At 43.5% G+C, this 27,761-nt stretch overlaps 2 protein-coding genes across 6 annotated transcripts in view; both read left to right on the plus strand.

Moving 5' to 3' along the window:
• The window catches only part of fnip1 (folliculin interacting protein 1), a 45,338-nt gene extending 25,212 nt beyond the window's left edge, over nt 1–20,126 (plus strand). For all 4 annotated transcript variants that reach the window (XM_067229197.1, XM_067229194.1, XM_067229195.1 and 1 more), the window contains 7 exons: nt 10,437–10,583; nt 13,651–13,820; nt 14,086–15,802; nt 16,951–17,116; nt 17,312–17,512; nt 17,772–17,887; nt 18,167–20,126. In XM_067229197.1, coding sequence (XP_067085298.1) covers nt 10,437–10,583; nt 13,651–13,820; nt 14,086–15,802; nt 16,951–17,116; nt 17,312–17,512; nt 17,772–17,887; nt 18,167–18,245 — 2,596 coding nt within the window. In that variant the 3' untranslated portion in view covers nt 18,246–20,126. The remainder of the gene's footprint in view (nt 1–10,436; nt 10,584–13,650; nt 13,821–14,085; nt 15,803–16,950; nt 17,117–17,311; nt 17,513–17,771; nt 17,888–18,166) is intronic.
• Nucleotides 20,127–20,961: 835 nt separating this feature from the next.
• The window catches only part of LOC136933698 (rap guanine nucleotide exchange factor 6-like), a 119,589-nt gene continuing 112,789 nt past the window's right edge, over nt 20,962–27,761 (plus strand). For both annotated transcript variants that reach the window (XM_067229190.1, XM_067229191.1), the window contains exon 1: nt 20,962–21,547. In XM_067229190.1, coding sequence (XP_067085291.1) covers nt 21,473–21,547 — 75 coding nt within the window. In that variant the 5' untranslated portion in view covers nt 20,962–21,472. The remainder of the gene's footprint in view (nt 21,548–27,761) is intronic.

Raw genomic sequence — 27,761 nt, forward strand, 5'->3', positions numbered from 1 at the left:
GCAATGGCCAAGTCAATCACCTGACCTAAATCCAATTGAGCATGCATTTCACTTGCTAAAGACAAAACTGAAGGGAAAATGCCCCAAGAACAAGCAGGAACTGAAGACAGTTGCAGTAGAGGCCTGGCAGAGCATCACCAGGGACGAAACGCAGCGTCTGGTGATGTCTATGGGTTCCAGACTTCAGGCTGTCATTGACTGCAAAGGATTTGCAACCAAGTATTAAAAGTGACAATTAGATTTATGATTATGTTAGTTTGTCCAATTATTTTTGGTCCCTTAAAAAGGGGGGGGGGGGGCACATATAAAATGTGTTGTAATTCCTACACCGTTCACCTAATTTGGATGTAAATACCCTGAAATTAAAGCTGAAAGTCTGCACTTAAAGCACATCTTGATTGTTTCATTTCAAATCCATTGTGGTGGTATACAGAGCCAAAATTATGAAAATTGTGTCAATGTCCAAATACTTATGGACCTAACTGTATGCATGCATACACACACACACACACACAGTCAAGAGGGAGTTGTAGGGTTGTACGCTTCATCTGCTTGTCCACCTATGACTGCAAAGTTAGGCTCAACCCTGGGGCAAATGCATTCTGGGACACCCCAGAAAATGTGCTTGTGTATTGTGCATTGTGTGCTTGTGTGCGCTCCAGTGTATGGACTCCTGTTTGAATATGTGCGTTGGTGCCCGTGCAATTGTCTGTGTGTGTATGTGTGTGCCTCTCACGTGTGTATCTCTGAACTCTGCATCGTTGCCCAAACGTTGCTATCTGAAAGCTTCCCAGTCATATGTCTGCTGGAGGGTTGCCATGGCAACCCAATCCTGCCTGGTAGAAGTCCCGGTGGGGTCATGTGACCAGAGTCCAGACCAGAACTGTAAATAATATGGCCTGGCTCGCTGCACGAATGCCATTGCAGGAGATAAATAAATATTTTTTCTGTCTCAGCCTGGCTTAGGACCACTTGGGTGTCTGAGATCATGGAACAAATAAATGTAGCTGCTTGATGTAGGGTAGGGAGAGACATGCATGTACACTATATTGCCAAAAGTATTCGCTCGTCTGCCTTCACACGCACATGAACGTGAGTGACATCCCATTCTGAAACCAAAGGATTTTATATGATGTCGGGCCCACCCTTTGCAGCTATAACAGCTTCAACTCTTCTAGGAAGGCTTCCACAAGGTTTAGGAGTGTGTTTATGGTCATTTTTGACCATTCTTCCAGAAGTGCATTTGTGAGGGCAGACACTGATCTCCACTCTAATCCATCCCAAAGGTGTTCTATCGGGTTGAGGTCAGGACTCTGTGCAGGCCAGTCACGTTCTTCCACACCAAACTCGCTCATCCATGTCTTTATGGCCCTTTCTTTGTGCACTGGTGCGCAGTCATGTTGGAACAGGAAGGGGCCATCTCCAAACTGTTCCCACAAAGTTGGGAGCATGAAATTGTCCAAAATGTCTTGGTATGCTGAAGCATTAACAGTTCCTTTCACCGGAACACCACACCATAATCCCCCCTCCACCAAACTTTACACTAGGCACAATGCAGTCAGACAAGTACCGTTCTCCTGGTAACCGCCAAACCCAGACTCGTCCATCAGATTGCCTGACGGAGAAGCGTGATTTGTGACTGTCCAGTGGTGGCTTACACCACTGCATCCGATGCTTTTCATTGCACTGTAAGGCTTGGATGCAGTTGGCATCCTATCACGGTACCATGCTGGAATTCACTGAGCTCTTGAGAGCAACCCATTCTTTCACAAACGTTTGTAGAAGTAGTCTGCATGCCTAGGTGCTTGATTTTATACACCTGTGGCTATGGAAGTGATTGGAACACATGAATTCAATGATTTGGATAGCTGAGTGAATACTTTTGGCAATATAATGTATGCACGCGCAGGCAGGTGGGCATGCACGCACACACACACACACACACACTCAACCATGCACACACATACACACTCAGGCAGAGATGCACACACACGCACACGCATTCAATCCTGCACGAACACTCTAATACAACAATGGCCACACACACCCCAACACAAACACACATCTTCACAACCACGCACGCACACACACACACACACACGCACACACACTCTGACCATCACAGCCACACAAACACAAAGGTCTGACATCACAAAGGTACACACTAGGTCTGTACTATGCTAGGACGACACTGCATTAACTTGTGCTTGAAGTGTACTATGCTTAATCACTGTCTGATGATAAACCACTTCAGAAAGTATTCTGACCCCACTTTTCCACTTCACATTTTGCAACAAAAAAAAGTGTAGATTATTTGTGAATTGATACATCCGGCATTTTTTGCCCAGTAATGTACACTCAATTACCCATAACGCCAAAGTGAAAACATGTTTTTTTTATGTTTGCAAATTAATGAAAAACTTTAACAAAAATGTCTCATTTACACAGCCTCAAAACTCACTGGCTGCAAACCAAGTTTGATTATAAAGTTTGCATTCTGCCCAAAGGGCTAAAAATACTCAGGGAAAAATGTTCAAGCCCATAAACGTAAAACCTCCCGTTTTCTTAACAGTACATACTGTAAGACCCTTCAGTTACTGAACAGTTCCTCGTCCATTCATCTGAACCCCTTGTCAATTAACACATACATGGATTAGTCATAGGCCAGCTTCGAGTCTGCCAAACAGCATTTAAAGGGGTCATTGACTGCAAAACCGAGTTTACCTTGTCATAGTTGAATAACGACAGTTCGGTGGGTAAAAATGGACATACAGTGAACCTCAAAGTCAATTGACACCTCTTTCCTCTGCAAATCTCACAATTTGAAACTGCCGCTGTAAAACGGTCGGCTTTCAAAAAGCCACCTTTGTGACGTCACAAAGGTGGCTCCACCTTCTTTGGCTCTGGTCTGTACCTTTGTCACACCCCAATCTCAGGGTTTGCGTAGATCTCACACACTAGTTAAGCTGCGCGCTGCTCTGTGTACTTCCACGGGAATTACAAAGAAGAAAGTTTTGAAGTTTTTCAAGGATATTGAAAATGGACCACGGTCGTAAATGCAGTGTTCAAGGCTGTACAGGGAATGCTGACACTTTTCATAGTCTTCCCAAGGAACCAAACACTAGACGGGCATGGCTGATGTTTGTCTATGAGAAAATCCCTGTAAAGTTCGACACTCAATTATTCATTTGCTCAAACCATTTCACCAAAGACAGTTTTGAAAACCTTGGACAATTTAAAGCAGGATTTGCTAATAAGCTGTTGTTGAAAAGAGGTGCTGTTCCGACTGTAGGCTCATCACAAACGCAAGCTGTAAGTATGATTTGGCGCTAACATCTCCTGTATCTAGCATAGGTAGAATGTGTGTTGATTTTGTTTCTTGGCAATGGGGCTATTTATTTCGTGAAACGTTATTTCATTTTCCTGACTGTTTCATTCGAATAAATCTGTGTTGTCATGTAAACCTACAATTCACGATGCATGTTGGGTCTTTGCTCCGCAGCTTCACTCATTGTAAACCAAGCAATCAGCGCGCAGCTCTTCTAAATATTTATGAACATACCATAAAAGGGAGAACATTCAGCACAACCAATGTTACATACTCTATTCGGAGACCTTAAGGAACAGTGTGAAATACCCTATAAAATCAGTCAATGACCCCTTTAACCTGTTTTTCGACTGCCCCCTACCCCCCCCTGTTACTACGCACTAAATGTTAATAAATAATTTTTTTAGACTACTACACATGTTATACATCATTGGAAAGCTACGATTCTTGTGCTTGTAGATATGTAAACCATTTCAAGATCGAGTCACAACAACAAGTTTAGTCAACGTCTTTGTCCAGTCACCACTTTGGTGTTGTTTACAAAGCCAAACGTCTCTACTTACCCTCAAAGGTTCTGTGTCGTCCAGGTATGCAAACAACACATCAAAACTTGATCTGCGTACATTCCCAAGGGTTCAAAGTATCTAACCATGTAAAGTAATTCGTCCAAATACAATGTTTTACATTCATGAATAGCCATTATCCTTTGTTTCATTATGCAACTTAGCCGACGGAAGAAACAACTTGTTCACATAAATGTGTTCTCTTCTCCGGTTAGCAACGGAGTATTTACGATATGAAGGCATCAAAATGTCCGTTGAACCCTCCCCTTTTGATTGACACCTTGTTTGACCCAATAGGAGCTTCCATGCCCCGTTGACAGCCCTCTAAAGCCAACTAGGTCTGTGCGTCCTGCCCCCCGCCCCCCCCCCCACACTCGTTCTAAACTAATTTCTCGAACTGGCTTCGACTGGCTCTGAAATTAGCTCGTTAGCCTTGTAGCTGACAGCTAGCTGAAAATGCCAATACCTCATTTGTATGCGTCTGTGTAGCCTTCAAAATAAGAGTCGATTGCGCAATATGGTTGACAGAATCAGTTTTCTTTGTGTGCCAATCCTGGGAATCAGATAAAGCACTCCAATGTGTTCATGCTTCAATTTTTGTGTTTCAGTAATACTAATTAGGGATTTAACTATTATATATGATAGTTATAAGTACCACCTTTCATTAGAGATAACAATTATGAAAAATAATACCTTTTATCCTGAGTATTTGACCTTGGTTACAAAGGGTCATTTTGGAGTCTCCAAAAGGCCCTTTTAGAAAATGCCTGGATGTACTCTTATAAAAACATGTGTCAAATATGAATATATTGTGGTATTATGTTTGACTTTTGATTTGAATTGGGTAAGGCTTCAACCTGTTGTCCAATTTAGTCTTCCAGCTAATACCTACCACCTCTAGGCCTCTTCAGGCCTCTGTTTTCAAAACAAAATCTAGACGGAAATAGAAATTTTCACTTTCCTTGTGTTCAAGCTTCTATTACTCAACACTAGTAGGACTGACAGGGGTCCTGACAACAGGGGACATAACTTCAGAGTGTCAGCTTTCAAAAGAGATCATTTACATGCATGTACTCCAAATGGTTCAAGAACAGCTTCCAATTTACTTTGGGTATGCTGTTTAGGCGTTTTCAGGCAAATTTAACAGGACAATGAAAAGGTTAAAGGACTCAGACAGCATGAGGAAAAGGATTCTCTGGTCTGATTAAAAATATAACCCTATGGGCAGAACGTAGCGCTTTGTCAGGCGAACACAAGACACTGCTCATGGAGAGGGCGTTCCACATCGGAGAGGGCGTTCCCTGTGTCCGTCTTTGTTAAAATGGAGTAGTATAATTCGGCCTTTACGACGTGCTAGTATCTATGCGTCATTGCTAACGTGTGCTGTCGTTGTGACGTAAGCTAGCACTGAGTTCCCTTTGTGCACACAAAGCACTTTTTGCCACAATAACTTAATTCAAGCCTAAACTGTCAAACGGAACGTTCACGCGAATACAAGCAACTAAATCGTGACTAAGATGAACATTTTGACAACGATGTTGTCTATGTAGTTCAAATATTCAAGTTTTTTTAGGGGTGGGGAAATAATAAATATATACGAGAGAGAACAATGGTTGTGCTCGCCGAAGGCAAGCACACCCAATTAAAATTAGAGATCTCAGTTTTTGGCAAAATGTCTAAAAACATGTTTTTATTTGGTAATTGAGTGTTGATTAACGTGTAAAATTGCAATTGTATCATTTTACAATGAGATCTACAACACAATAAGATGAAAGGGTCCAAATACTTTCTGAATCCACTATATGTGATTATATAAGCTCTCACTGCACAGAGGTCAATGCACTTCCTCAATTTAAACATTCCTCACTATAAAGTGGGGGGTCAGATGGCTGAGCGGTTAGGGAGTTGGGCTATTAATCAGAAGGTTGTTGGTTCGATTCCTGGCTGTGAAAAACGACGTTGTGCAAGGCACTTCACCCTACTTGCCTCGGGGGGAATGTCCCTGTACTTACTGTAAGTCGCTCTAGATAAGAGCGTCTGCTAAATGACAAAATGTAAATGTAAATAAAGTTCACAAAGTCTGGCCAGGTAGTTCATGTGATCGTGTGAGGGTAAGGTTGTAAGGCTAGGCCCAAGCTTCTTCCCTCCCCCCATGTGACTGCCCCCTGGCTGCTTTTAATAGGAGCCTGGCAGGCAGCCTACAGTACTCAGCACCAGCCTGCTTACTGAGAATTGGACTAACTCCAATACCGCTAATGCCCTGACTGGACAACCTCCTACGCTCTTCCTGTTCTTCTGAGAAAATAGAGGGGAAATAGTTTGGAGTTTGATTTATTCACGTTCCCTTTTTTTTTTTTTTACTGTAAACCAATACACATAAATGAAGGGGCATGCCCCTACACACACCTAGGTTTAGGCTAGCTCTTGCAAGCTACTATTCCCTGCTCCATTTATTGTTACATTAAGAATATTAGCCTAATGCTATCTCCTGGTAGCATTACGCTAATATTTCTACTGTATCTTTTGTTAGCATCAGGGTAACTCTGACAAGCTATCTGGCAAAGTAAGGAGTTCACACTGTGTTGCTTTTTCCTGTTCAGCATTACAGTAGGCAACAACTCAACTGTTAACGCCTCTGTTCGAGACATTCCTAAGTCCTGAGAGATTCCCCCACGTGTGTGTGTAAGCCCCTGGCCTTCTGCCCAAGGCTGTGTTGGTGGCTTGCTAGAGGAATGTCCCAATTCTGAATGGAGGATATGAGGGTCTCCTCTCTTTCTCTTTTTTGTCTCTTACCCTCTGTCTACTCTCTCTCTGCAACCAATGAACTGTAGACCCGTTGTTCCACTTAGACAATCACTGTGCTGTGCTGCCCCCACCACCGCCCACAAATCAGACCTGAGGCAAACACCATCCGCAAATACTGTCAAATAGACCCAGGCTTACTTGGGGTATTATGGTTTAAGAACACGGTAAAATGAAAAACCATGGAACATTGGAACAGGAACAAAGGTGCTACCTCTTCAGGTAAATAAAATACACCGTTAAAGGACTTTCTGGTGTGAGACACAGACAGATAAGATCACAAAATATTTTTATTTCAAATATTATTTATTCAAATATTTCAAAATTTATTTCAAATATTTTTATATCAATTCCCTTTGCTAAAGTCAGCAAAAATGCGGACTAACGAAAAGGGTGCATAAAGGTCTCAAAATGTCTGCAAAAGAGCCCCTGCACACTTGACGATTTGTCTGTGGGACAGCCCTAAGCCCTCACATAGCGAGAACGCGCCTCAAAGTCAGTGAGTCTGTGAGGGTGCATATTGGGATTGGGCCAAACCGTTCGTAAACTTTGAATAGATTTTCTGGCCCATCCGTCTTCTCTGAGGGAAGAAGCAGTTTGTCCCGCGCTTTGATTCAGAGTGTGCATGGAGAGAGGGGGCTATTCACAGACTGGTCCGTGGTAGTGAGAGAGAGAACGCGAGCGGGGCAAGAAGTGGCTGAGCGAATCAATGCGCTGCGTGCAGCTCTACACTGATTTTTGGCATGTAAAACAGTAAAAACGCAAAATTATCAATTTGTGGCAGTCAATGTTTTATTGTACCAACAGCAGTAGATTACAACACATTGGCTACCAAGATTGACTGACTAACTTCCTTTCAAGTTACATTAAAGCATCAAATACTTATTGTAAGTCGCTCTGGATAAGAGCGTCTGCTAAATGACTAAATGTAAATACATCACACAGAAAAGATAGGAGGATAGTACACAATTTCACACCCTTAAGTGTCCTCCGGCAGTGTAGTCCTTGAGAAATGTTTTGTACCATCACCATAACTGTCCGTTATTGGTCAATTCCTTTGTTCTGGCTAGCAGAATACTTACAAGGTTTGGCCATCTCTCTGCACCCCCCTGCGGGGCAAGAAACTGTTTGACATTGCTCCTCTGGGCTGGAGAGGTTGACCCCCCCCCCCTCACCCCTCCTGAAGAGACAACAGGTGTGATCGACTTCATGCAGTGCCGAGGCTAGGTCACTGTGACGGATCCATCAAAGTACTAGAATTTTCTCAAGAGCAACTGCACGGGTTCTAATGACGACACAGCTATTTCATGATTGGCCAGACTCACACACAACAACCTTGACGTGTTTTTTATATTTATTCTGACACCTTCAGTTTCGCTAATGCTCAAATTCCGGACCAAACTTAGCCATTTCCAATCTGGCAACACTGAGCACCCTGACGCCTTTTTATCATTATTGCTTTAATATATGAGGAGGAGTGAAAAGTGTCTTAATTTTCTGATTTTAATATGTGGCCATATAAAGTATTTATTATTTAGAATGTTTTATTTTTTATCATTATTGCTTTAATACATGGACAAGACACATTAAAGACATTAAACAACCACTGAAAGCGACAGAAGCACTGGACTAAATGCCACAAAAAAATTTTTTTTACATTTGCACTTTGCAATTTTGTTAAGGTTCAATAAATAAATGATCATATAGCCTATTATTTATTTTTATTTTATGTTTATGATCATATAGCCTATGTTATTGTCAGCCTATGCCAGCCTATGCCCCCCCTCCCCTGGGTCACCCAAAGCTTAGCACCGAAACTATCGTGATTCAATTCAGCTCTAGCTATCTTGCTGAAAAATAGATCTGGACAAACATGCATCGTGAATTGTATATTTACATGACAACACAGGTTGTTTATTTGAATTAAACACAGTCAGGAACATGAAATAACATTAGCCCCATTGCCAATAAACTAAATCACACATTCTACCTATGCTACAGGCAGGATAAGTTAGCATTGCTAATAACTGTTAGCGACAAAATCATACTACAGCTTGCGGTTGTGATGAACATAAGGTCGGAACAGCACCTCTTTTCAGCAACAGCTTCTTAGCAAATCCTGCTTTACATTGTCCCAGGTTTTTAAACTGTCTCGGTGAAGTGGTTCGAGCAAATGTGTAATTGAGGGTCATACTGCACAGGGATCTTTTCATAGACAAACATCACAGCCCGTCGAGTGTTTGGTTTCTTGGGAAGACTGAAAATGGTCAGCATTCCCTGTACAGCCTGGAACACTGCATGTACGACCGTAGTCCATTTTTTATATCCTTGAAAAACGTTCTTCTTTGTAATTCCGTGGAAGTAGACTACACAGCAGCGCGCAGCAAATTTTGGGACATGACAAAGGTACAGACCAGAGCCAAAAAAGGTGGAGCCCCTGTTGTGACGTCGCAACGGGGGATTTTTGGAAACCGACTGTTTTACTATTCTGGTCCTAACCAGACTGTAGTACATTTCATTTGTACAGAGGGTCTGGGATCTCTCCATTGACAAGCGTTAACTTCCTGGAAGGCGGGTACTCTGTTGAAGTTTAAAACTATTGGATCTGCCCAGAGCCACTCTGATCTGCCAACTAATCATTAGTGTTCACCTTAGCCAACTCCTTCACCACTACCGTAACGGAGCTAGCTGCCATAGCTGAAAATTCAAACTTTTTTCCTGAACCCCGTGGGGAGGAGGGCCACAACATCATGGCCACCAACAAAACTCAGCAAGGATTGTTCTTGCTCCGGCTTTAACTTCTGGATATTCAGCAGCGTTGCCACAACAGGCCAAATAGCTTCGCTCGCATCTTTTTCCGCCGCCATTACTGAACTACAACTCAAACTAGCGCACAACATCGTCATCGTTCTCAGCCACTCCGTCTGTTCGCTGATTGGACCCTACAAAAAGTTGATTTGAGCGGAACTACGTAGGAGGGCAGAGCCAAGCTACCGTTTTACATCCACAGTTTTAAATTTTGAGATTTGCATAGGAAAGAGGTGTCAATGGACTTTGAGGTTCACTGTATGTCCATTTTACCCACCGAACTGTCGTTATTTAACTATGACAAGGTAAACTGAAGTCAGGTGGCTGAGCGGTGAGGGAGTCGGGCTAGTAATCTGAAGGTTGCCAGTTCGATTCCCGGCCGAGTCAAATGACGTTGTGTCCTTGGGCAAGGCACTTCACCCTACTTGCCTCGGGGGGAATGTCCCTGTACTTACTGTAAGTCGCTCTGGATAAGAGCGTCTGCTAAATGACTAAATGTAAATGTAAACTCGGCGCTTGATCGGCTATGACTGACGTCAACGCAGTAAACCACGAGAAGCTGGAATGTCCGACTTTACGGAGCTGTTTTTAACTCCTCCCCGACTGCAAGCGGCAACTATCGCCGGTTGTTTCATGCAGCCAATGTCGAACACACCTAACAAGTCTTTTGAAAGCCTTTGAGGCTCCTCTTGAAAGATAAGGGCATCATATGACGTGTCATAAAATCAAAGTCAGTACTCATTCTCTGCAGCCTACCGTTTGAGGATCTGGAGTGATGCAATTGGCATTGTGTTGAGGGTTGGCTCTGCTAGAGGTGGTAGTAGTGCTCTGGTAGTAATAACTGGAGTGAGCTGTCTCTGACACTTTCTCTGTGTTTGTCTATGTCTCTTATATCTCCCCTCTCCCCCCCCCTTCACTTTACCCTGCTCCTGCAGGATGACCATCTGTAACCTGTACACCATGCCCCGTGTGGTTGAGCCTGTCTGGCTCACCATGATGTCTGGAGCCCCCGAGAAGACCCTGCTGTGTGCCCAGTTCATGAAGGAGCTGTCCCAGCTCCTGGAGCAGGCCTCCAAGAACCAGTAAGACCAGAACTATCTGACACACACATGCAGCCAAACTCAGCTAATGCAGCTACACACACACACTTACACTACGGTTGCACATTTTGTGCATTTTCCTTTACCGATAGTTGAACACTTTAACAATCAATTATTGATTAATCATTAAGGACTCAAATGCAAAATGCACCCCTTTTCTCAGTTTAAGTTGTATTTAAACAATAATAGGGGCACATTAATTAGGAGAAACATTGATTTACAAAGCACAAACAATTTAAACGAGCAGCCGGAGTTCGCTAGCTACTAGTAATAGTGTTAATAGTGCTTGGGTGATTGTAGGTTAAAAAGAAATCTCAGAATTTCAAAGATTCTAAAGTCACAAATTTGTGAGTGAAAGTCACTAATTTGCCAAAAGCTATAGCTACACATCCAAATCAGTAGTCCTATGTTTTTTCCTTCTGAATAGGCCAAAATCACGGCAATGTCTCTACAAAGTCCAGATGCTTATGACAATCTGGTGAATATGGGCTAAAAGTATTTCCAAAATCTGAAGTATAATATAATAAGTATAAAAGTATAATTTCTGCAGGCACAGTAGGCTACATACTAGCAAGCGTTGGCGTTTGTGGTGCCTTGAGGTTGAACATGCAAGTTAAGCAATGTGGTTTCTTGACCCTTCCTTGATTTTGCTTGCGGTTATGAAAAGGGCATGAACACAAAAAAGGAACATGAGCCGAATGCTGACTGACCTGACGCTGACAGGCTTGGCCTCACTGCGCCACTGAGCACTTTCCATAGAAATGAACGAGGCGTCATCTTTTAAAGAGCTTTCTTGCTTGGTCTAGTGATGTATATGACGGTGTATTAGGGCAATTGGTATGAGTTTAGGCGGAGCTGGGGGGTCCTGGTATGAGTTTAGATGGAGCTGGGGGGCCCTGCTAATAGTTTCGGTGGAGTTGGGGGGCCGTAGTATGATTTTAGGCAGAGCTAGGGGGCCCTGGTATGAGTTTAGGTGGAGCCGGGGGCCCTTAATATGATTTTAAGCAGAGCCAGGGGGCCCTGGTATGAGTTTAGGCAGAGCTGGGGGACCTTGGTATGAGTTTAGGCGGAGCATCTTCAGTTGCAAGTGAACTATGGCGAGACTATAGATTTCAACACAGAGGCCAACTAATTCTAACTTTGTATTGTTAATTGTTGTAAATTAAGTTATTCGCTTAATTCGCATTATTAGCTGTTAGTGTCTATGGAAGTGGACACGTTGGTGTGTGTTCTCAACAGAAGTTGGTGTGTTAAGAAATGGAGGAGGATGCTATGGAAACACAATGTCATCACAGTGCCTTTATTTGCATGACACTAGCCTACATTGCCTAGAAACATGCCTTTATTTATATTAGTGCTGTCAAACGATTAAAATATTTAATCGCATTAATGTCATAGTTAACTCGCAATTAATCGCAAATTTTTATCTATTCTAAATGTCCCTTGATTTCTTTTTGTCCCATAATTTTTTCTAATTTTAATGCTCTCATCAACATGGAAAAGTGGATTGGATTGCTTAGTGCAAAAGTTTTTTTTATTGAAAACAACATTGCAATCGCCTGGCTTTGACGAGGGGGCGGAGAAGTCGCAGCAGCTGTGTGCTTGGCCATCAAGTGGTATTTCAGACTGGACGTGCTGCGATGATAGCTCAGTTCACAACGACAAAACACACAGATCACTTTGGTCTTGTCAATGGAACCATTTGGCAACTTTTAAAAGTAAACTTTCCATTCAGAATCTTATTGGCATCCATTTCGGTGTCTCGCACTCGTCCTCCACTCAAAACGTAACATTAGCCTACTACTCTTTAGCCGGATCGCAAGCCCAAACAAGTGTGTGCGGCGTGCCTGTTGTTTTGTTTCCGGTCTAGCTAGATCCAGTGTGGTGTTTTTCTAACGTCAGTAGTTGTTGCAACAGCATGTGAAAAAAACGTAAAAGCGAAAAGTTTGCTAGGCCAAAAAGAATCTTGCGGGAAAAAAAGTACGCCGTTAATAATGCGTTTAACTGACTGCTCTAATTTATATACATGCCTATATTATTTCCTTAAATCCATATTATGGATTATTATTATTATTCATGCTAAATTCAGGGTTCATCAAAATGCTTTATGGTAATTTGCTCAAGTTCAAACAAATCAAGCAGAAACAAAAGTGTAGATTATATTGTCCTAAGTAGCCTAACAGACATAAAATAAGGGAACACATTGGTAAAACGTGCGCATGATTGAACACAAATTTGGGAACAAATTAGTAAAAAGCGGGCACGGTTTAATAAATCGTGGACACAAAATACAATACATTTTTTATCTATGTTAGCTCCGGGGCTCCGTACCTGACTGAGCCGAAACAGTAAGTGCTTTGCTGTAGGCTAATTGCACTGTTGTTTATTTGGTTGACATGACTTCGCAAGTGATTGATGCCTTTCATGGTTCCAGTTGCTCATCCTCTCAAGTGGAGAGAAAACGGAAGTGGTAAAGCAACTTCATGACATTTCATACAATTCTGAAACAGCGGCGGTAATGATGAATAAAGCGCAATTACTGCTATTTGTAGTTCAACAATGTAGACGGCAGTTGTTATCGGTTAATACATTTTTAACCGGTTAAATTCTTAACGGCAATTAATCGATTTATGGTTAATCATGAACATCCCTAACGCACACACACACTTCCTGTCTCTCCCAGTCCCATGATCTAACTGGCATGTGCTGAGTGATGCCAGTCATGAGACGGGGAACAGGGAAGTAGACTGTGGTTGAGGAGGAGTGAGTCATACATACACGTGCACACACACACACTGAAAACCGTACAGACAGCATGTGAGTGTGTGACGGTGTATGAAAAAGCTAATGAGAGTGTGTCTGACCATCGGTAATACTTTTGATGACCGCTTCAGTCATAACCTGACTTGGGATTGCGAACTAACTTGGGTACCCAGGCAAAATACAGAATGCTGACGCATAATACCGCAATGCTATTGTATGTACTCTACTCTACCCTACTCTACTCTACCCTACTCTATCTACCTGACCATCATTTCCTGGTTCCCAGGTTTCTCCCTGCCCTCCTGACGGCCATCCTTACCAATCACCTGGCCTGGGTTCCCACGGTGATGCCCAATGGGCAACCACCAATCAAGATCTTTTTAGAGAAGCACTCGTCCCAGAGTGTGGACATGCTGGCCAAGACACACCCCTACAACCCTCTCTGGGCACAGCTAGGTTAGAACATGCACACACGCACACACAGGTTAGACACTGGCCCTTAGCTTGTAATCAGCGGGATAGACCAACTTCATTAAGTTGGAACATTACTCCCTCTAGTGGTGGATCAGGGCAACTCACTGCAATGATTCAAGGAATCTACTATAACCTGTTTATTATAACACCAACCCTGATTTTTATCATATTAATGAAATAATGTTTCCTGTGTTTCCCCTGTGTTCTCCTGTATTCCTTGGTACCGTTGCTTTCCGCTGTTCTTCAGGCGACCTTTATGGGGCCATCGGTTCTCCAGTGCGTCTGTCCAGGACGGTGGTTTTGGGCCGGCGGCAGGACCTGGTCCAGAGACTCCTCTATGTCCTCACTTACTTCATCCGCTGCTCTGAGCTGCTGGAGACCCACCTGCTAGACAGCCACGAGGATGAGGCTATTGTCATCCCTGGCTCACTCATCACCACCTCTCTGCGACGTGGAGAGGTGGAGGAGTCCGAGTACGTCCTGATCACCGTCCACAAGCCCAGTGGGGACTACCTCAGCCAGGGAGCCCAGGGACAGGAGACGGTGGTAGCTGGAGCTCAGGATGGGCCTGGGGCTGAACCTGGGCCTGGAATTGGAGCTGAGCCCGAACCAGAGGTCCGTGAAGGAGACAGAGACTGTAGCTACCCCTCCTCAGACAACAGCCTGCAGAACAGCACATACACGGACATGGAGGAGCTGAGTACAGTCACACCCCCCCCCAAGAAATACGAGGAAGAGGAGGACGGCCAGAGCTCTAGGATCAGTGTTCTCCATTCCGTCTCACGGACAGTGGAGGCCGGGGAGACGGAGGCCGTGTCTAGTCTAGGTCAAGGCCCCCGGAGAGAGTCCTCCAGCCCCTCTGGTGTGGAGGCAAAGCAGGAGATGGTGGTGCGCGTGGGCTCTGCCTCCCCCAGGGAGCACGCATGCGTGCTGGGTGCTGAGCCTAAGGCGAGTCTGGAAATCAGTCAACAACAGATGGAGGCTGGAGTGGTTGAGGTCACTGAGACTGGGCCCACCAAGGTGTTTAGACCCTCAGGCATACCTATGGAGAAGAAGCCCCCCGACAAGAACCTGCCCCTGCCGGTACCGGTACCGGGCTCCTTCCACGGCCCGGCGGTCTTTTTGTCAGAGGGGGAAGAGGAGGAGCCAGCCACTAAGGTGACCTTTCTGATTGGTGACTCAATGTCACCTGACTCTGACACGGAGAGTCGTGGGAGGAAGATGGAGGAGGAAATGAGGAAGCATAAAAAACACAGACAACAACAACACCAACTCCTCAAACAACAACAACTCCTGAAACAAGAACAGCAGAGGGGGAGCAGTGGAGGGCACAGAGGGGGAGGAGCCGGTAGGGAGGTGCAGTCAAAGACTATCCAATTAGCAGTGGACCAAACCAAGACCAAGGAGGCAGGGGGGAAGGACAGCACTCTGCTGCGGGTGACCAGTAAGATGCCCCAGTGGGTACCTCACACCAGTGAGGAGTGCATGGATCTGTTCGACGAATACTTCAGCGACGACAACCCAGTGGAAACCAGGACCATTGACGACCTTGCCAAGCAATGCCGAGAGGTGGGAGGCACGGACAAAATCCAAAAGGAGCTGCTGGACCCCTCGGGGGTGACAGGGAAAGGAGTCAGAGGCCAGGGAAACAATGAGGGTCCAGACAGGTGCCGTTGTGGTTCCATGGACCCTTGGGGACCTAGTAGCTGTGGACACTGCACAGCGGAAAAGGACCGGGAAATCATCATATCCGTCACGGGGCCCCAGGAGGACCGTGGCGAGCCCAGGAAGACTGCGCCGTCCGGCGAGTGGGAGATCCCCAGGAACGAGAGCTCGGACAGCGCTCTGGGGGACAGTGAGAGTGAGGACACCAGTCAGGAAACACACAGGAACAACGACAGCTACTACACTGGGGAAACGGACCAGGACGACTGGCAGGAGGAGGTGGTGGTCCCCTTCCCTGGGTGAGGAGCTGGAACACACACGCAATACCATACATATACTGTGTGTGTCTGTGTATATATGTACACACACTCACTTATTAAAGTGTTCATTTGATGATTTACAGGCGCAAATTAGCTGTGACCACATACAGTAGGCCGTAAGCACATTTTTATGGACCGACTAACAGAGCAAGCTAGTTGCGGCAACAAAAAGGTTCTGTGTTCTAAACGGGCATGTTGAATCCCAACAGATCAATGCAGGATGCTCGTGTTTCAAACAGCAAATAATAAAAGAAAAAAGTGTCATGGCTAGTTTAGGAGTGGAAGAACTCTCGTCGAGAAAGTCTCCTGTCACAATGGACAGTGAGGGGAAACATTTTTTGATTCCCTGCTGATTTTGTACGTTTGTCCACTGACAAAGAAATGATCAGTCTATAATTTTAATGGTAGGTGTATTTGAACAGTGAGAGACCGAATAACAACAACAAAATCCAGAAAAATGCATGTCAAAATGTTTATAAATTGATTTGCATTATAATGTGTGAAAAATGTATTTGACCCCATCTCAATCAGAAAGATTTCTGGCTCCCAGGTGTCTTTTGCCACCAAGTACTAAGTCATGTGTTGCAGAGGGGTTTTGTTGTTATTCTGTCTCTCACTGTTCAAATAAACCTACCATAAAAATTATAGACTGATCATTTCTTTGTCAGAGGGCAAACGTACAATATCAGCAGGGGATCAAATACTTTTTTTCCCTCACTGTGTGTGTGTGTGTGTAATAGAATATTCAAATAAACTAATTGAACTGCAAGTTTTGTAATCAATTTAACCACTATTTGCCGGTGTATCATCCAGCTGAACATGCTACTGTAGCACTGACAGCAGCAGCCACCTCAACTGCATGAGGCCAAGTTACCAAGCCATCAATCTTAAATCCTTTTTTAAAAAAACATACTTTACATTTAAAGAACCAAAGGACAAAAAAAGACACCGTGATTCAGCCCACCATTGATTCCCAATGTATTAGTCTTATCAGCCAATCCTACCACACACAAATACTTATACACATTCATACACACAAAACCACAGACACAAAACTACACTACAAAACACACACACAAGCTTAGTGTAAAAACAACTTACCTACTTGGTCCTGCTTGTTGTAACAGGGCGAAGCTGGTGGAGAACTTCTCCAAACCCAGCATTGCCAACTTCGGCCGGTCGCTGTTTGGAGGGTACTGTCCCACTTACGTGCCTGACTTTGTCCTGCACGGTCTCCCTAGCGACGACAAGCTGAAGCAGGGCCTCATGGCTGACCTTGACCATGCTGTGCAGGTAGGGGTTACAGGGGTTACGCTAAGGTAATGGAGTCATAATAATATTGTTGTAGGTAATCAGATATATTAAATGTTTTATATAGACAAATACAGAATGTGAAGACACACACACACAACACACTATCTCTTTGTCACACTTGCGCATGCACATTCTCTCACACACTCTCCTTCTCCCTGGGTCTTGTCCCCTCAGCACCCAGTGCTGGACGAGCCCATAGCGGAAGCTGTGTGCATCATAGCGGATACGGACAAGTGGACGGTTCAGGTGGCCAGCAGCCAGAGGAGGCCCACGGACACCAATAAGCTGGGGAAGGAGGTGCTGGTGTCTAGCCTGGTGTCCAGCCTGCTGCAGTCCACTAACCAGCTCTACAAACTCAACCTCTCACCCAACTTTGTAAGTGACATTGTCACACTGTGTTCTACTACAGTGTATTTGCTACAGCGCTCGTATTACTGTTGCATCTACAGTACCAGTCAAAAGTTTGGACACATTTTCCCATTCAATGGTACTGTATGTATTTTAGAGTCAGCGGGAATTTATTACTGCTATCGCTAGCACTACTAGGTCTGCTGTTCTCACTCTTTCGCTTTGTCTCGATCTCCATTTCTTTCTCTCTACCCCCCCCCCCCCCCCCCCCCCCCCCCCTGCCTAGTGTGTGATGCACCTTGAAGATCGTCTGCAGGAGATCTACTTCAAGAGCAGGATGCTGGCAGAGTATCTGAAGGGTCAGACTAGGGTCCATGTCAAGGAGCTGGGAATGGTGCTGGGGTGAGCAGTTAGTAGTAGTGTGTAGTATGCTGTAGATCCTGTCAAATAATATACTAGACACTACACAGCACACACTAGACAATACACTTACACTTAGTGTGTAAGTGTAAGTGTATTGTTGTATACAGTTGTATACAGTTCAGACCGTCAGTTTAACCGTCATAATTTATAGATCATTAATAATTAATTGACGAGTACCCTGGTTCTGGGCAAATGTTGCTGTAAGCCCTATCTAACCGTTCTCCATCCTGAGCCTGGTTCTGTGTGCTCTGGTTCCAGGATCGAGTCCAGTGACCTGCCCTTGCTGGCAGCAGTAGCCAGCACTCACTCTCCCTACGTGGCTCAAATCCTGCTCTAGACCACCAGGGCACCATGGCTGTCGCAGGTGGGGGCAGACTGCTCCCTGATGGGCAGACAGATAATGGCGGGGGGGGGGGGCAGTGCTCCTGGAGGGCAGCCGACTTCAGTAGTCAACTGTGACACAACATGGCCGACTGTGCACTACTGTGACCCCAGTGTGTTCTCCCCTCCTCCCCACGCCAGAGCTGTCAGACCTGTAGGATCCTGCACTTAGCAGTATTCAATCTTGGCACAAGAGGGCATCATGTCCACAATCTGTGATGTAAGACACAGGAAGCTGAACTGGTGATGTGACTCCCAAGCTGCTTGAGATAATGGAATTCTCCTGCTTTTGAATGTTTCTTTGTATTTTTTAGCATTTAGATTTTTTTTTCATGGTTATAGGACAAGAAAGCCAAAGACTTTTCTGTTAAGTTTAAATGAATAATCAAGACATTGAAACTAATACGGTTTAAATTGACTACTTTTCTGTACAATCATTAGCTAGTTTATAGGAAGGAAACGCTGACCTGTCATCACACGGAATCGATAGGCCTTTAATACTTCCCACTTGTAGTCAGTGTCATCCGGAGATACTATCAAGCTCACCATTATGCCAATTATATGTCTGTGTTCGATTTCCTGTTTGTTTACAAGTATACCTGCCCTGAAAATCTCAACCACCCTTATTGTGTTGGGAGGTGGACTATATTGTGAGTACAGCCCTAGAGACTGTCAGTATTCACCATATACAGACAGTCTATTTATTGACCTTGATCTCTTTAAATTTTTATTATTAACTTTGATTCTTTTATTTTGCATTATTATATGCTCTGTAGCACTTTGAAATTGCTTAAAAGTATAATAATATAAATTGCGATACAAATAACATTTATTATTATTGTTATTATCATATCTGAGTTGTTAAAGATAAACTGAATTTTTATAACGTTTCCAATGCTAGAAGTTGGTCGTGAACACACTATCACAGGTACAGGCCTACCTCAGATCCTCTCCAGGCAACTGATACTCAACAACTGTGCTTTTTATAGCTGCCCTGATGAAAACGCCTAAGGGAAATATTTTATAGCTACCCATTTGGAATGTTGGAGGGAAATGTTTTTACGCTCTCTTTGACATGTGAGGAATGTTCTAGTAAACTCTGTAAACGCAATGCTGTGATTTCAATTGATAAAGGGATAGAATTTTACTCTCGAACATGGGATTGGGACGGTCGAGATACACAAGATCATCGAAACGGTTGGAAATTGAGTAGGATCGTTAGTATTTTCTAATTTTTTCTCTACAGTTTTATTGCTTTGCCTCCAACATTCAATGTTTACGGCTGTACCGCATGCTTTGAAAGGATAGTTTGTGGGAATATGTTGGTGAAAATGTACCAGCTTACTGTTTATTACAGAGATGTGGAAAACGAATGGCTATGTCACTGTCAATCATGATGTTGTATTTGATTGAAAGCAACACTATCTGAAGACGGCACCTGTGCAATGGAGTCTTAATGGCATGGAACAAAACGGGCTTTAGGCAAAGAGAATATATTTTGCTGGTTAAAATGATTATGATGACATGCTTCACTGTGTGTGTAAGATGCTAGGCTACTGCAGGTTATGTGCTACCCATCACATTCTTTTATTTATTTTTAACCCTGATTATTTCTTTCTAGGGTATGACTTTATATCTACTTTTTCTTCCTTTATACCTGTTACAAATAAATTATTTAGTAAGGCGTGTAACAGTTTTATGTAAAATTGTACATACTGTTTATTTTCAGTTTTTATTTGTACACCTACATGTTCTTTCAATATGACTTTGTTTCCTTTTTGAATTATACTTTCCCAATTTTATGGGAATGTTGTGCAATAAACTGTGTCATTGGTGAGCTGAGCTTGTCTGGTGGGGAGGGTGGGGGAACGCTGAAACCTGTCTTACTGAATGTCTACACGACAACCCTCAACATGCCTCAAGGACAGGACAGGTGTTTCATCTTAACCTCTGAACTGCCAAGGCAGAGATTTGGGCAATGGTGAAAACACTCCCTTAGAGGACTGTCAGAATGAGGATTAGCAGGAGAAAGATACAAAGCCAGTTTAAAAGAGTGAGATGGGAAGTGTCACACAATGTTAAGATGCATTGTAGAAGTTGTCAAAGGTGGTAGGATATGAAAGGAATCTAGATCTAGATGAGAATCTCATGTGGTGACTAGTAGAGTCTGTGTCCCTTAAACCGGAGCAACGTTTTGTGGTGTAATGAGTATGTGCACTTATCCTAACCTCCCCCAATCATTCTTTTGGCAGATATGTCCGATAAGCATTTAAGCACACTGGTTACACCTGTACCGGCGGTGAGGGACCGTGACCCAAAACGAAATGTTTTAATCATGCAATAAAAGCTATTTTATTGGAAGCTATACAAATACAAAAAACTGAATCTTTTCAATTGTAGACTTTAATCCCTTTTTGAATGAAGACCGTCATAAATGGGCATTACATGTTAAAGAATGTCAAGGACAATTTGTAACGTTGACAAAACAGTTTAAACCTGGAAATTGGGAGGAATTGAAATAGTCGTTTACTGTTCCCACGCCGCACAAGGAAAAACCGGCGTCACTGGTCAGCTCTGCACCATGACGTGCGGTATTACCCAGTACAGCAAAATCAAGTGTCCCTAACGTTAAGCTGTTGCTGCAAGAGAACATATCAGAAAAGTTGATAGCTTCTCGTGGAAGTTAGCATAGCTTTGTGCAGTTTACTGACAACATTAGCTAATCGTTCGCTGCAAAATAAAGACTATCTAACGACCGTTTTACAGATCTCTGACTTTACTTACCGGTGGGAGAAGTGACGTTATTGAAACTGTCACTTTCACAGCGATTCCGTATTCGGATGCTGCGGCGCTGACAATTTGGGACAGATGAAGTCAACTTTCATCCTGAATGGATTTTTAATCATATTAAATGGATAACCTGATGCGAAATATGTACTACTTTCATTATTTTAACTTGATAGGTGCGTGCGGTTGACGTGTGGTTACTAATTTTTACTTAAATCGGATACATTAGAAAAGTTTATTCTTTTTTTCTCTCCAAGACGCCGTCATTTTTTTCTTGAATTTAGCGCTCAGTGTTCGGACGAGGAAAAGAGCAAAAGGACTGGGAGTTTAGTGTGATCTGCCGGGGAATTTAAGAGGGGGCTTTTATTTTTATGGATTTTACTCGGGTGTGAAGTTATGATCATGACTGGATCCATGGAGAACTCCTTCAAACAAGCTTTGAAGAAAACGCCAGCACTAAGGACAACGGAGGTAACTTGAACGCAACGAAGTTTCCAGCTAGTTTGCCTGTTTCTAAACAGTGATAGGGAAAACTCTTACGCTAAGCTAGCTAGCCAGTAGTAGCCTACGCGCTCGCCCGCCCTCTGTCCTAACATGCGAGTTGGAATTCTGATTTACAGGAAGCAAGGCAAGAGTAATGAATGAACGGGGAACTATTGTTTCATGGAAATTAGATAGCTACGCTACCTTAAACTTTAGAATGCAATGTCCAAAAATATTTATGCCTGGCTGTCACAAAACCATTTTACTATACAGTAACGTTTGTAAAGCTACGGGTGTCTCGTGTTAGTATATGGAACGATCGTTCAAACTGTCCTCACAGTAAAAACAACCGTGTCCAAGTAAGTGATGTACGTGGTACTGTACTGTACGGTGGAACCCTATGCAGTGCTAAATGTCACCTAACCTAGGCCTTTGGCGGCTCCGATCAACTTTTTTTTTCTCTGTAACCAGTGCTTCATTAGGACATTTCCTCTCTCTCTCTCTCTCTCTCTCTCTCTCTCTCTCTCTCTCTCTCTCTCTCTCTCTCTCTCTCTCTCTCTCTCTCACACACACAAAAACTACCCACTTTCACCCATCAATGTCACTTTTTGTCCGTATAGTTCTTGAGAAATCTACCCCAATGCTATCTGTGACAAACTGTCATCTGGAGTCTGGTCAGCTGAGCTGAATGTTACTGTTAACCTCAGCAGAGACTAAACCACCTCACTTCACTGTCCAGCGGTTTCTGTGACAAACAGTCATCTGGAGTAAGGTCAGCTGAGCTGAATGTTACTGTTAACCTCAGCAGAAACTAAACCAACTCACTTCACTGCCCAGCCCCCCCCCCCCCTCCCCCATTGGACTGCGTTCTGTTAGAACCCCCATTGCTAGTCATCACCGAAATAGTGCAACAGTGTGTATTCACCTGTTAAAAGGTTCTGAGATGTCAGCACTTTTCAACATACAATCGAATGTCACCGCCTCACTTACAGCTCACGTCTACAGCTTCTATTGAGCATATTTGATCCAGCTGGTTGTTGTCATAGAAAACAGCAGAAAGGCCCCATTACACTCGAGAGTGAGGTTTTTTACTGAACCACAACAAACTGTTTCAACTTTGTGTAGCTGCCTGGTTGCTGGTATGGCAAACAAACATGGCAGCTATGAATAGGGAAATGGCTTTTTATGGTTCTATAATGAAGTTACGTAATAAGAAAATGACATTTATTACATCACTTTAGGGACTTTAAGTTCAGTAATCTACACAATGTTCCAGAAAATACAAGCCAGCCTTCTAGATCGAGCCAACCTTCTAGAATATATTGAAAGAGGCAACTCCTGCCCTTTAACATGGCAAACCTCTGACCTCAATAAGGTCATGCAGCAGGTTTCCCAAGGCAGTGTGGTCACATCTCTGATGAACCAGTGGAAGAGCTGGTTTGTTTACATAAACGCACATACACACACACACACACACACAACATGGGGGACTGCCAACGGAAACTAGCCTTTTGGCTATAATCGGGTGCATTTACTTTTTAATGTTCATAAGTGTACACTGTCCCTCTTGATCAAATACATTGAATTGAACATAGTTGTTATCATAAAGGATCCTAGGGATCCTGGGACCTAAGTATAATGACTAGAGAAACCCCAGCCCCTGCCCCCCGATAGCTTGATTCTCTTTTATGTGTATAATATAGCCAAGCAAGCCTGCACACTTGGTACAGTCCAATATCAGCGGAATGTCCCTTTAGCTGTACTGTAGAATTTCCGAGCTGGGGAACAGGCAGAAAGTATGTGAAGCGGACACCTGTGGTTGAAGGCGTTGTGCTGTCGTGTACAGACTGGTAGAGCTGAGAGATGTAGGTTATATCACAAGTGGTTATGTGAAGATGGGAAGAAAGAAAACAAGGTGTGTGTGTGTGTGTGAGAGAGAGAGAGAGAGAGAGAGAGAGAGAGAGAGAGAGAGAGAGAGAGAGCGTGTGAGCAAGTGTCTGCTGTTGTGTGGTTTATTAAAATCTAAGTGACAGACCAGTGTGATTGGTTGATTGGTTTCTAAGACAGTGTTGTAGTGTTGACAATTCCCAGGTGCTAGAACAGGATCAAAACACACTTCCTCCTCTCACAGCCACATGATAATTGTGTGTGTGTCTGTGTGTGGGGGGGGTTCCATCTCACCATGCTATGGGAAGTTCTTCCTTGCACAGCTTACACTAAAGAGATTCATCTGATTGTATGGAGAAAAGAGGGAGGGAAGAGAGGTTGACAGAAAGAGGGAAAAAAGTTGAAGAAAAATAAATATCTACAGAGAGAAGTAGAGACAACAAGTGAGAACAGAGAGGGGGGTGGTAAATAGACAGAGAGTAAAAACAACCTAGGCCTGACTTACGTTGCAGGGCTGAATGCAGAGAGTAGCTGAAAGCTGTCCTTGTCACTAATACAATCCTCAAGGTTTCACATCAAGCAAAACTAGTTTTGTATATGGGAAGAGGAGGAGTTGGAGGGAGAGAGGGGGGTGGTTGGGAGAAGGAGGGAATGGGGATGAAGGGTTGTTAGGGTGGAGGGGGAGGGGTGGGAGGGCATGACATTTAAACCAGATAAGGAGTGAAGTGGTAAGATGTGCAGGGTTGAACCCATAGTCCCAACCCCAGCCTCAACAGGTTTTGTTTGTGCGTGTGTGAGTGTGTACATGTGTTTGTGAGTACCTGAGTGTAGCATTCCTACCCTGACAGATGATGTGAGAATTTAGACCCCTAAACTAGATCTGGGCCAATCAGAGTTTGCATCTGATTGTTGGAGTGTGTGAGCCTCCTAGTTTGAACCATGTTTAGTAAAGAATGCAGACCAGCCAGAAAGTCTGTGTGTGCTTGTCTGTGCTATTCTCTGATACAGTAGAGCTAGACTACCAGTCCGATACATGGCTTAATTACCTTGCAAATTTGGCATGAGGTGTGTGTGTGTGCGCGCAACTTTTGTGCCACCTACTCTCCTGCTCTCTCTCTTATTTTCTGGCCCTCTCTCTCTCCTTCTGTACTTTCTTCCTGCCCTTCCTACATTTCTTTCCTTTTCAGAGTCCCCTGCTTTGAGATGACAGCGCTGGTGGCTGTTGTGTACATAAGCACATGTTGCCTCCCATCCTATAAAACTACATCAGTGGAAGGAAGGATGATTTGTTGGAGTAGGCATGGACTGGTATCAGATTTTGACGGTATGATAACCTTGAGAAAAAATACCACGGTTTCTCGGTATTGCGATTAGGCTACAGCTCTAAAATATTTTTGGTGAACACTATATATTTTATTTTTAACTTAAGCAACATACTAAAAACATTAACAGCAGTAAACGTGTCAAGTTAAATAGTTTTTTTTTTTTTTTTTTTACTAAACATAACAGTACATAATAATAGTTTTAATTTAACTTATACACACACATATATACGTGAAACCAGCTAAATGTAAGCCCAATTTTTGTACTAGTTAAATCACAGAAATGTAGTATCAAGTTTTATCCAAAATTTGGCCTGAGATTACCATACCATGTTTCTTATTGTCTGGTTTTTAACTCTGTATAACTCGACAACTATCAACTCCTCCGAAATCTGCACTTGTCACGTAAGAAATGTTTGAAATGTGTCTCTCAGCAAATGCGTGAGTTTTGAGGGACCTGTAGTAGGCTATCTGCTCTTCCCCTTTTTTATGGTTCTGGTGTTAACTAATGTGGAGTTTGCTGATGCTAGATAGTTAATTAGCCGTGTTATCTGCCTCGGTCGGTAGCATGCCAATAGTACTATTCAAAGTGTATTACACCAGTGCTAAACACGCTATTGTTAGAGCTAACTCTCTTAACTTGTTGCAAATGTTAATTTCAAGACACCGTTATCCAGTGTGCGAATTACCGGGGGGGTTTGGGGGGGTCTGACCCCCCCGATTAAGGCTCGGACCCCCCCAAAAGAGGTAAAAACCACAGGTCGGGGGGGGGGGGGGTCGATACATTTATATATCGTTCTTACCTGTAATCGTAAATATCACAATATAGTTACCATATTCATTCAATAACAGGTTGGCGATACACAGAAATATTAACTTTATGGCAGGGAGTACCACTATTACACTGACTGCCAGGGTCGGACTGAGACCGAAAAACAGTCTGGGACATTGAAACACAGACCGGCCCGCCCCCCCCCCTCCACTTTCTCCCTCACTTTCTTTTTCCATACTTGTCTCTGTTTCTGCATTTGCTATTTGATGTTGCAAAAGAACAATAATCAGTAAACTATATTCAATAATGACAATCAAGTCAACAAACTAATTTCCATATAATAAGCCTGTTAACAGACTGACTCTATTGTGTACAGTTGCAGTGCTGCACCTGTCAAAGTATCTCCACTGGCCCCTGTCACCACAGCAGCCTGCATCTCTTTCCCTGTGTCACCTGTGCCTGCTTTAATACACAGAACAGAAAATCAAGACAACATAGCACATTTATTATTTAAAGCCAAAAAACATGTTGTGCATATTTAGATGAGTGCCTTTTTCTCTTGGCCATTTCTTTTACTTCATTTAAAATGTATAGCCTATATATTGGCTAACAGTAATACCAAATGTATAATGTTTTTAGAAAAATTAAAACAATATGGTTTGGAATGATATTTGAATTTTCTAAATGTCGAAAATACAGCTGCTTACAGCTGCTTGCACCTGGCGCCTCTGGTACAGCCGCATCTTCGGGCTGCAAACTCACGGCCTAAACATTTATTCTATACTTCTACATTGTGCAGCATTTGCTTGCAGTGCCCGTTGTGTTTTTTTAATCTCTAGCTTTTTCAGCACCACCTTTTTCTCCTCTTCTTTCCCTTTCCATTTCTTTGCTAAAGAAACAACGATGTTAGCTAAAATAGCACCAACGAATTGGCTGTACCCAGAAAACGATTGATTTTTGACCAATCGTGATCTGTAAAATGGACGGTCACGGACAAGTGCACCGTTCAAGTTTACACGGGGGAAATGCCCACCCTTTGGATTTTGGATCGCTCCAGTTAAACAGTTGCTTGGTATTAAGGCCGTCCTCAAAGTGCGCGTAAACTATTAGGATTTTTTTTTCTTGAATAGTGCCGTGGCCGTAGCGGCCGTTTGTTGGACCGGACGTTCGGGAAATCTCCCGAGTCTCCCGATGGCCAGTCCGACCCTGCTTACTGCCATAGTCAAAATGCACTCAATAAACACCGCGCGCGAGTGACCAGGCAGTGTGCAATACAGAAGCTTGTTTACATTTTGTCATTTTAGCAGGGACATTTGGCATTTTGCACGGCCGGAAATCGAACTGGCAACCTTCAGATTACTAGCCCGCTTCCCTAACCGCTCAGCCACCTGAATCACCTCAGTGTAGCGGTGCGCTCTGCGTCGCAATAAATACCCCAACAATCTGTCACGAATGTATTTGTAATGGCAATTAGCTGTAGAATATTCACAAGAATGTTAATGATAGAAACATGGTTAACCACCAACTTAAAAGATAGCTATCGCTAGCTCTATATCAAGCAAGATAGCTTCATTTGTCTGTCTCATTGCTTGTCAGAATCTGGAGAGATTTCCAACAACCTTATTTTGTGATGAACAGTCAGATATGTTACTTTGCAAATTTTGTAAAGATCAAGATTATTTCAGAAAGAAATGACTACAAACAATAGTGTTTGTAGTTTTAGTAGTGCGTTGTCGTGCTGTTTACTTGGTTGGGGCGGCGGCAGGGGTGAACTTCGTCCTGGGGGGGGGGGGGGGGGGGGGGGGGCACTGAGTTGACCCCCCCCCGATTGTCATTGTATAATTCGCACACTGCCGTTATCTTGAATTTAGCGAATAACCATACGTATTGCCTCCTCTAGCAACCACTCTTAATCACGTCTTGCAAATTGTAGCTATTTCCTTCATCCGTGGCCGTCTGAATGTTTCCGGTACGCGAAAAAGGCCCATTATGCAGGGAAAAGTTCCAGGGGTGCACCTTCTTTGGCTATTCTATACACCTGGTGGTGACAGACTGCTTACTCGCACCAACTAACTGGGCCATGCCTTGTTAGAGTAATGCCATGGAAACAGCAAGGAACACGCTTGTTCTTTGTTTAGTCTTTCTTTAGAAAAGAAATGTCAGAATCCTTGTCTATTTCTAGTCCCTTCTTGATGTCGGCACGTGCATTTTTGTGTTTATC

The sequence above is a fragment of the Osmerus mordax genome, chromosome 25 (assembly GCF_038355195.1).
Source record: "Osmerus mordax isolate fOsmMor3 chromosome 25, fOsmMor3.pri, whole genome shotgun sequence".
NCBI lineage: Eukaryota > Metazoa > Chordata > Actinopteri > Osmeriformes > Osmeridae > Osmerus > Osmerus mordax.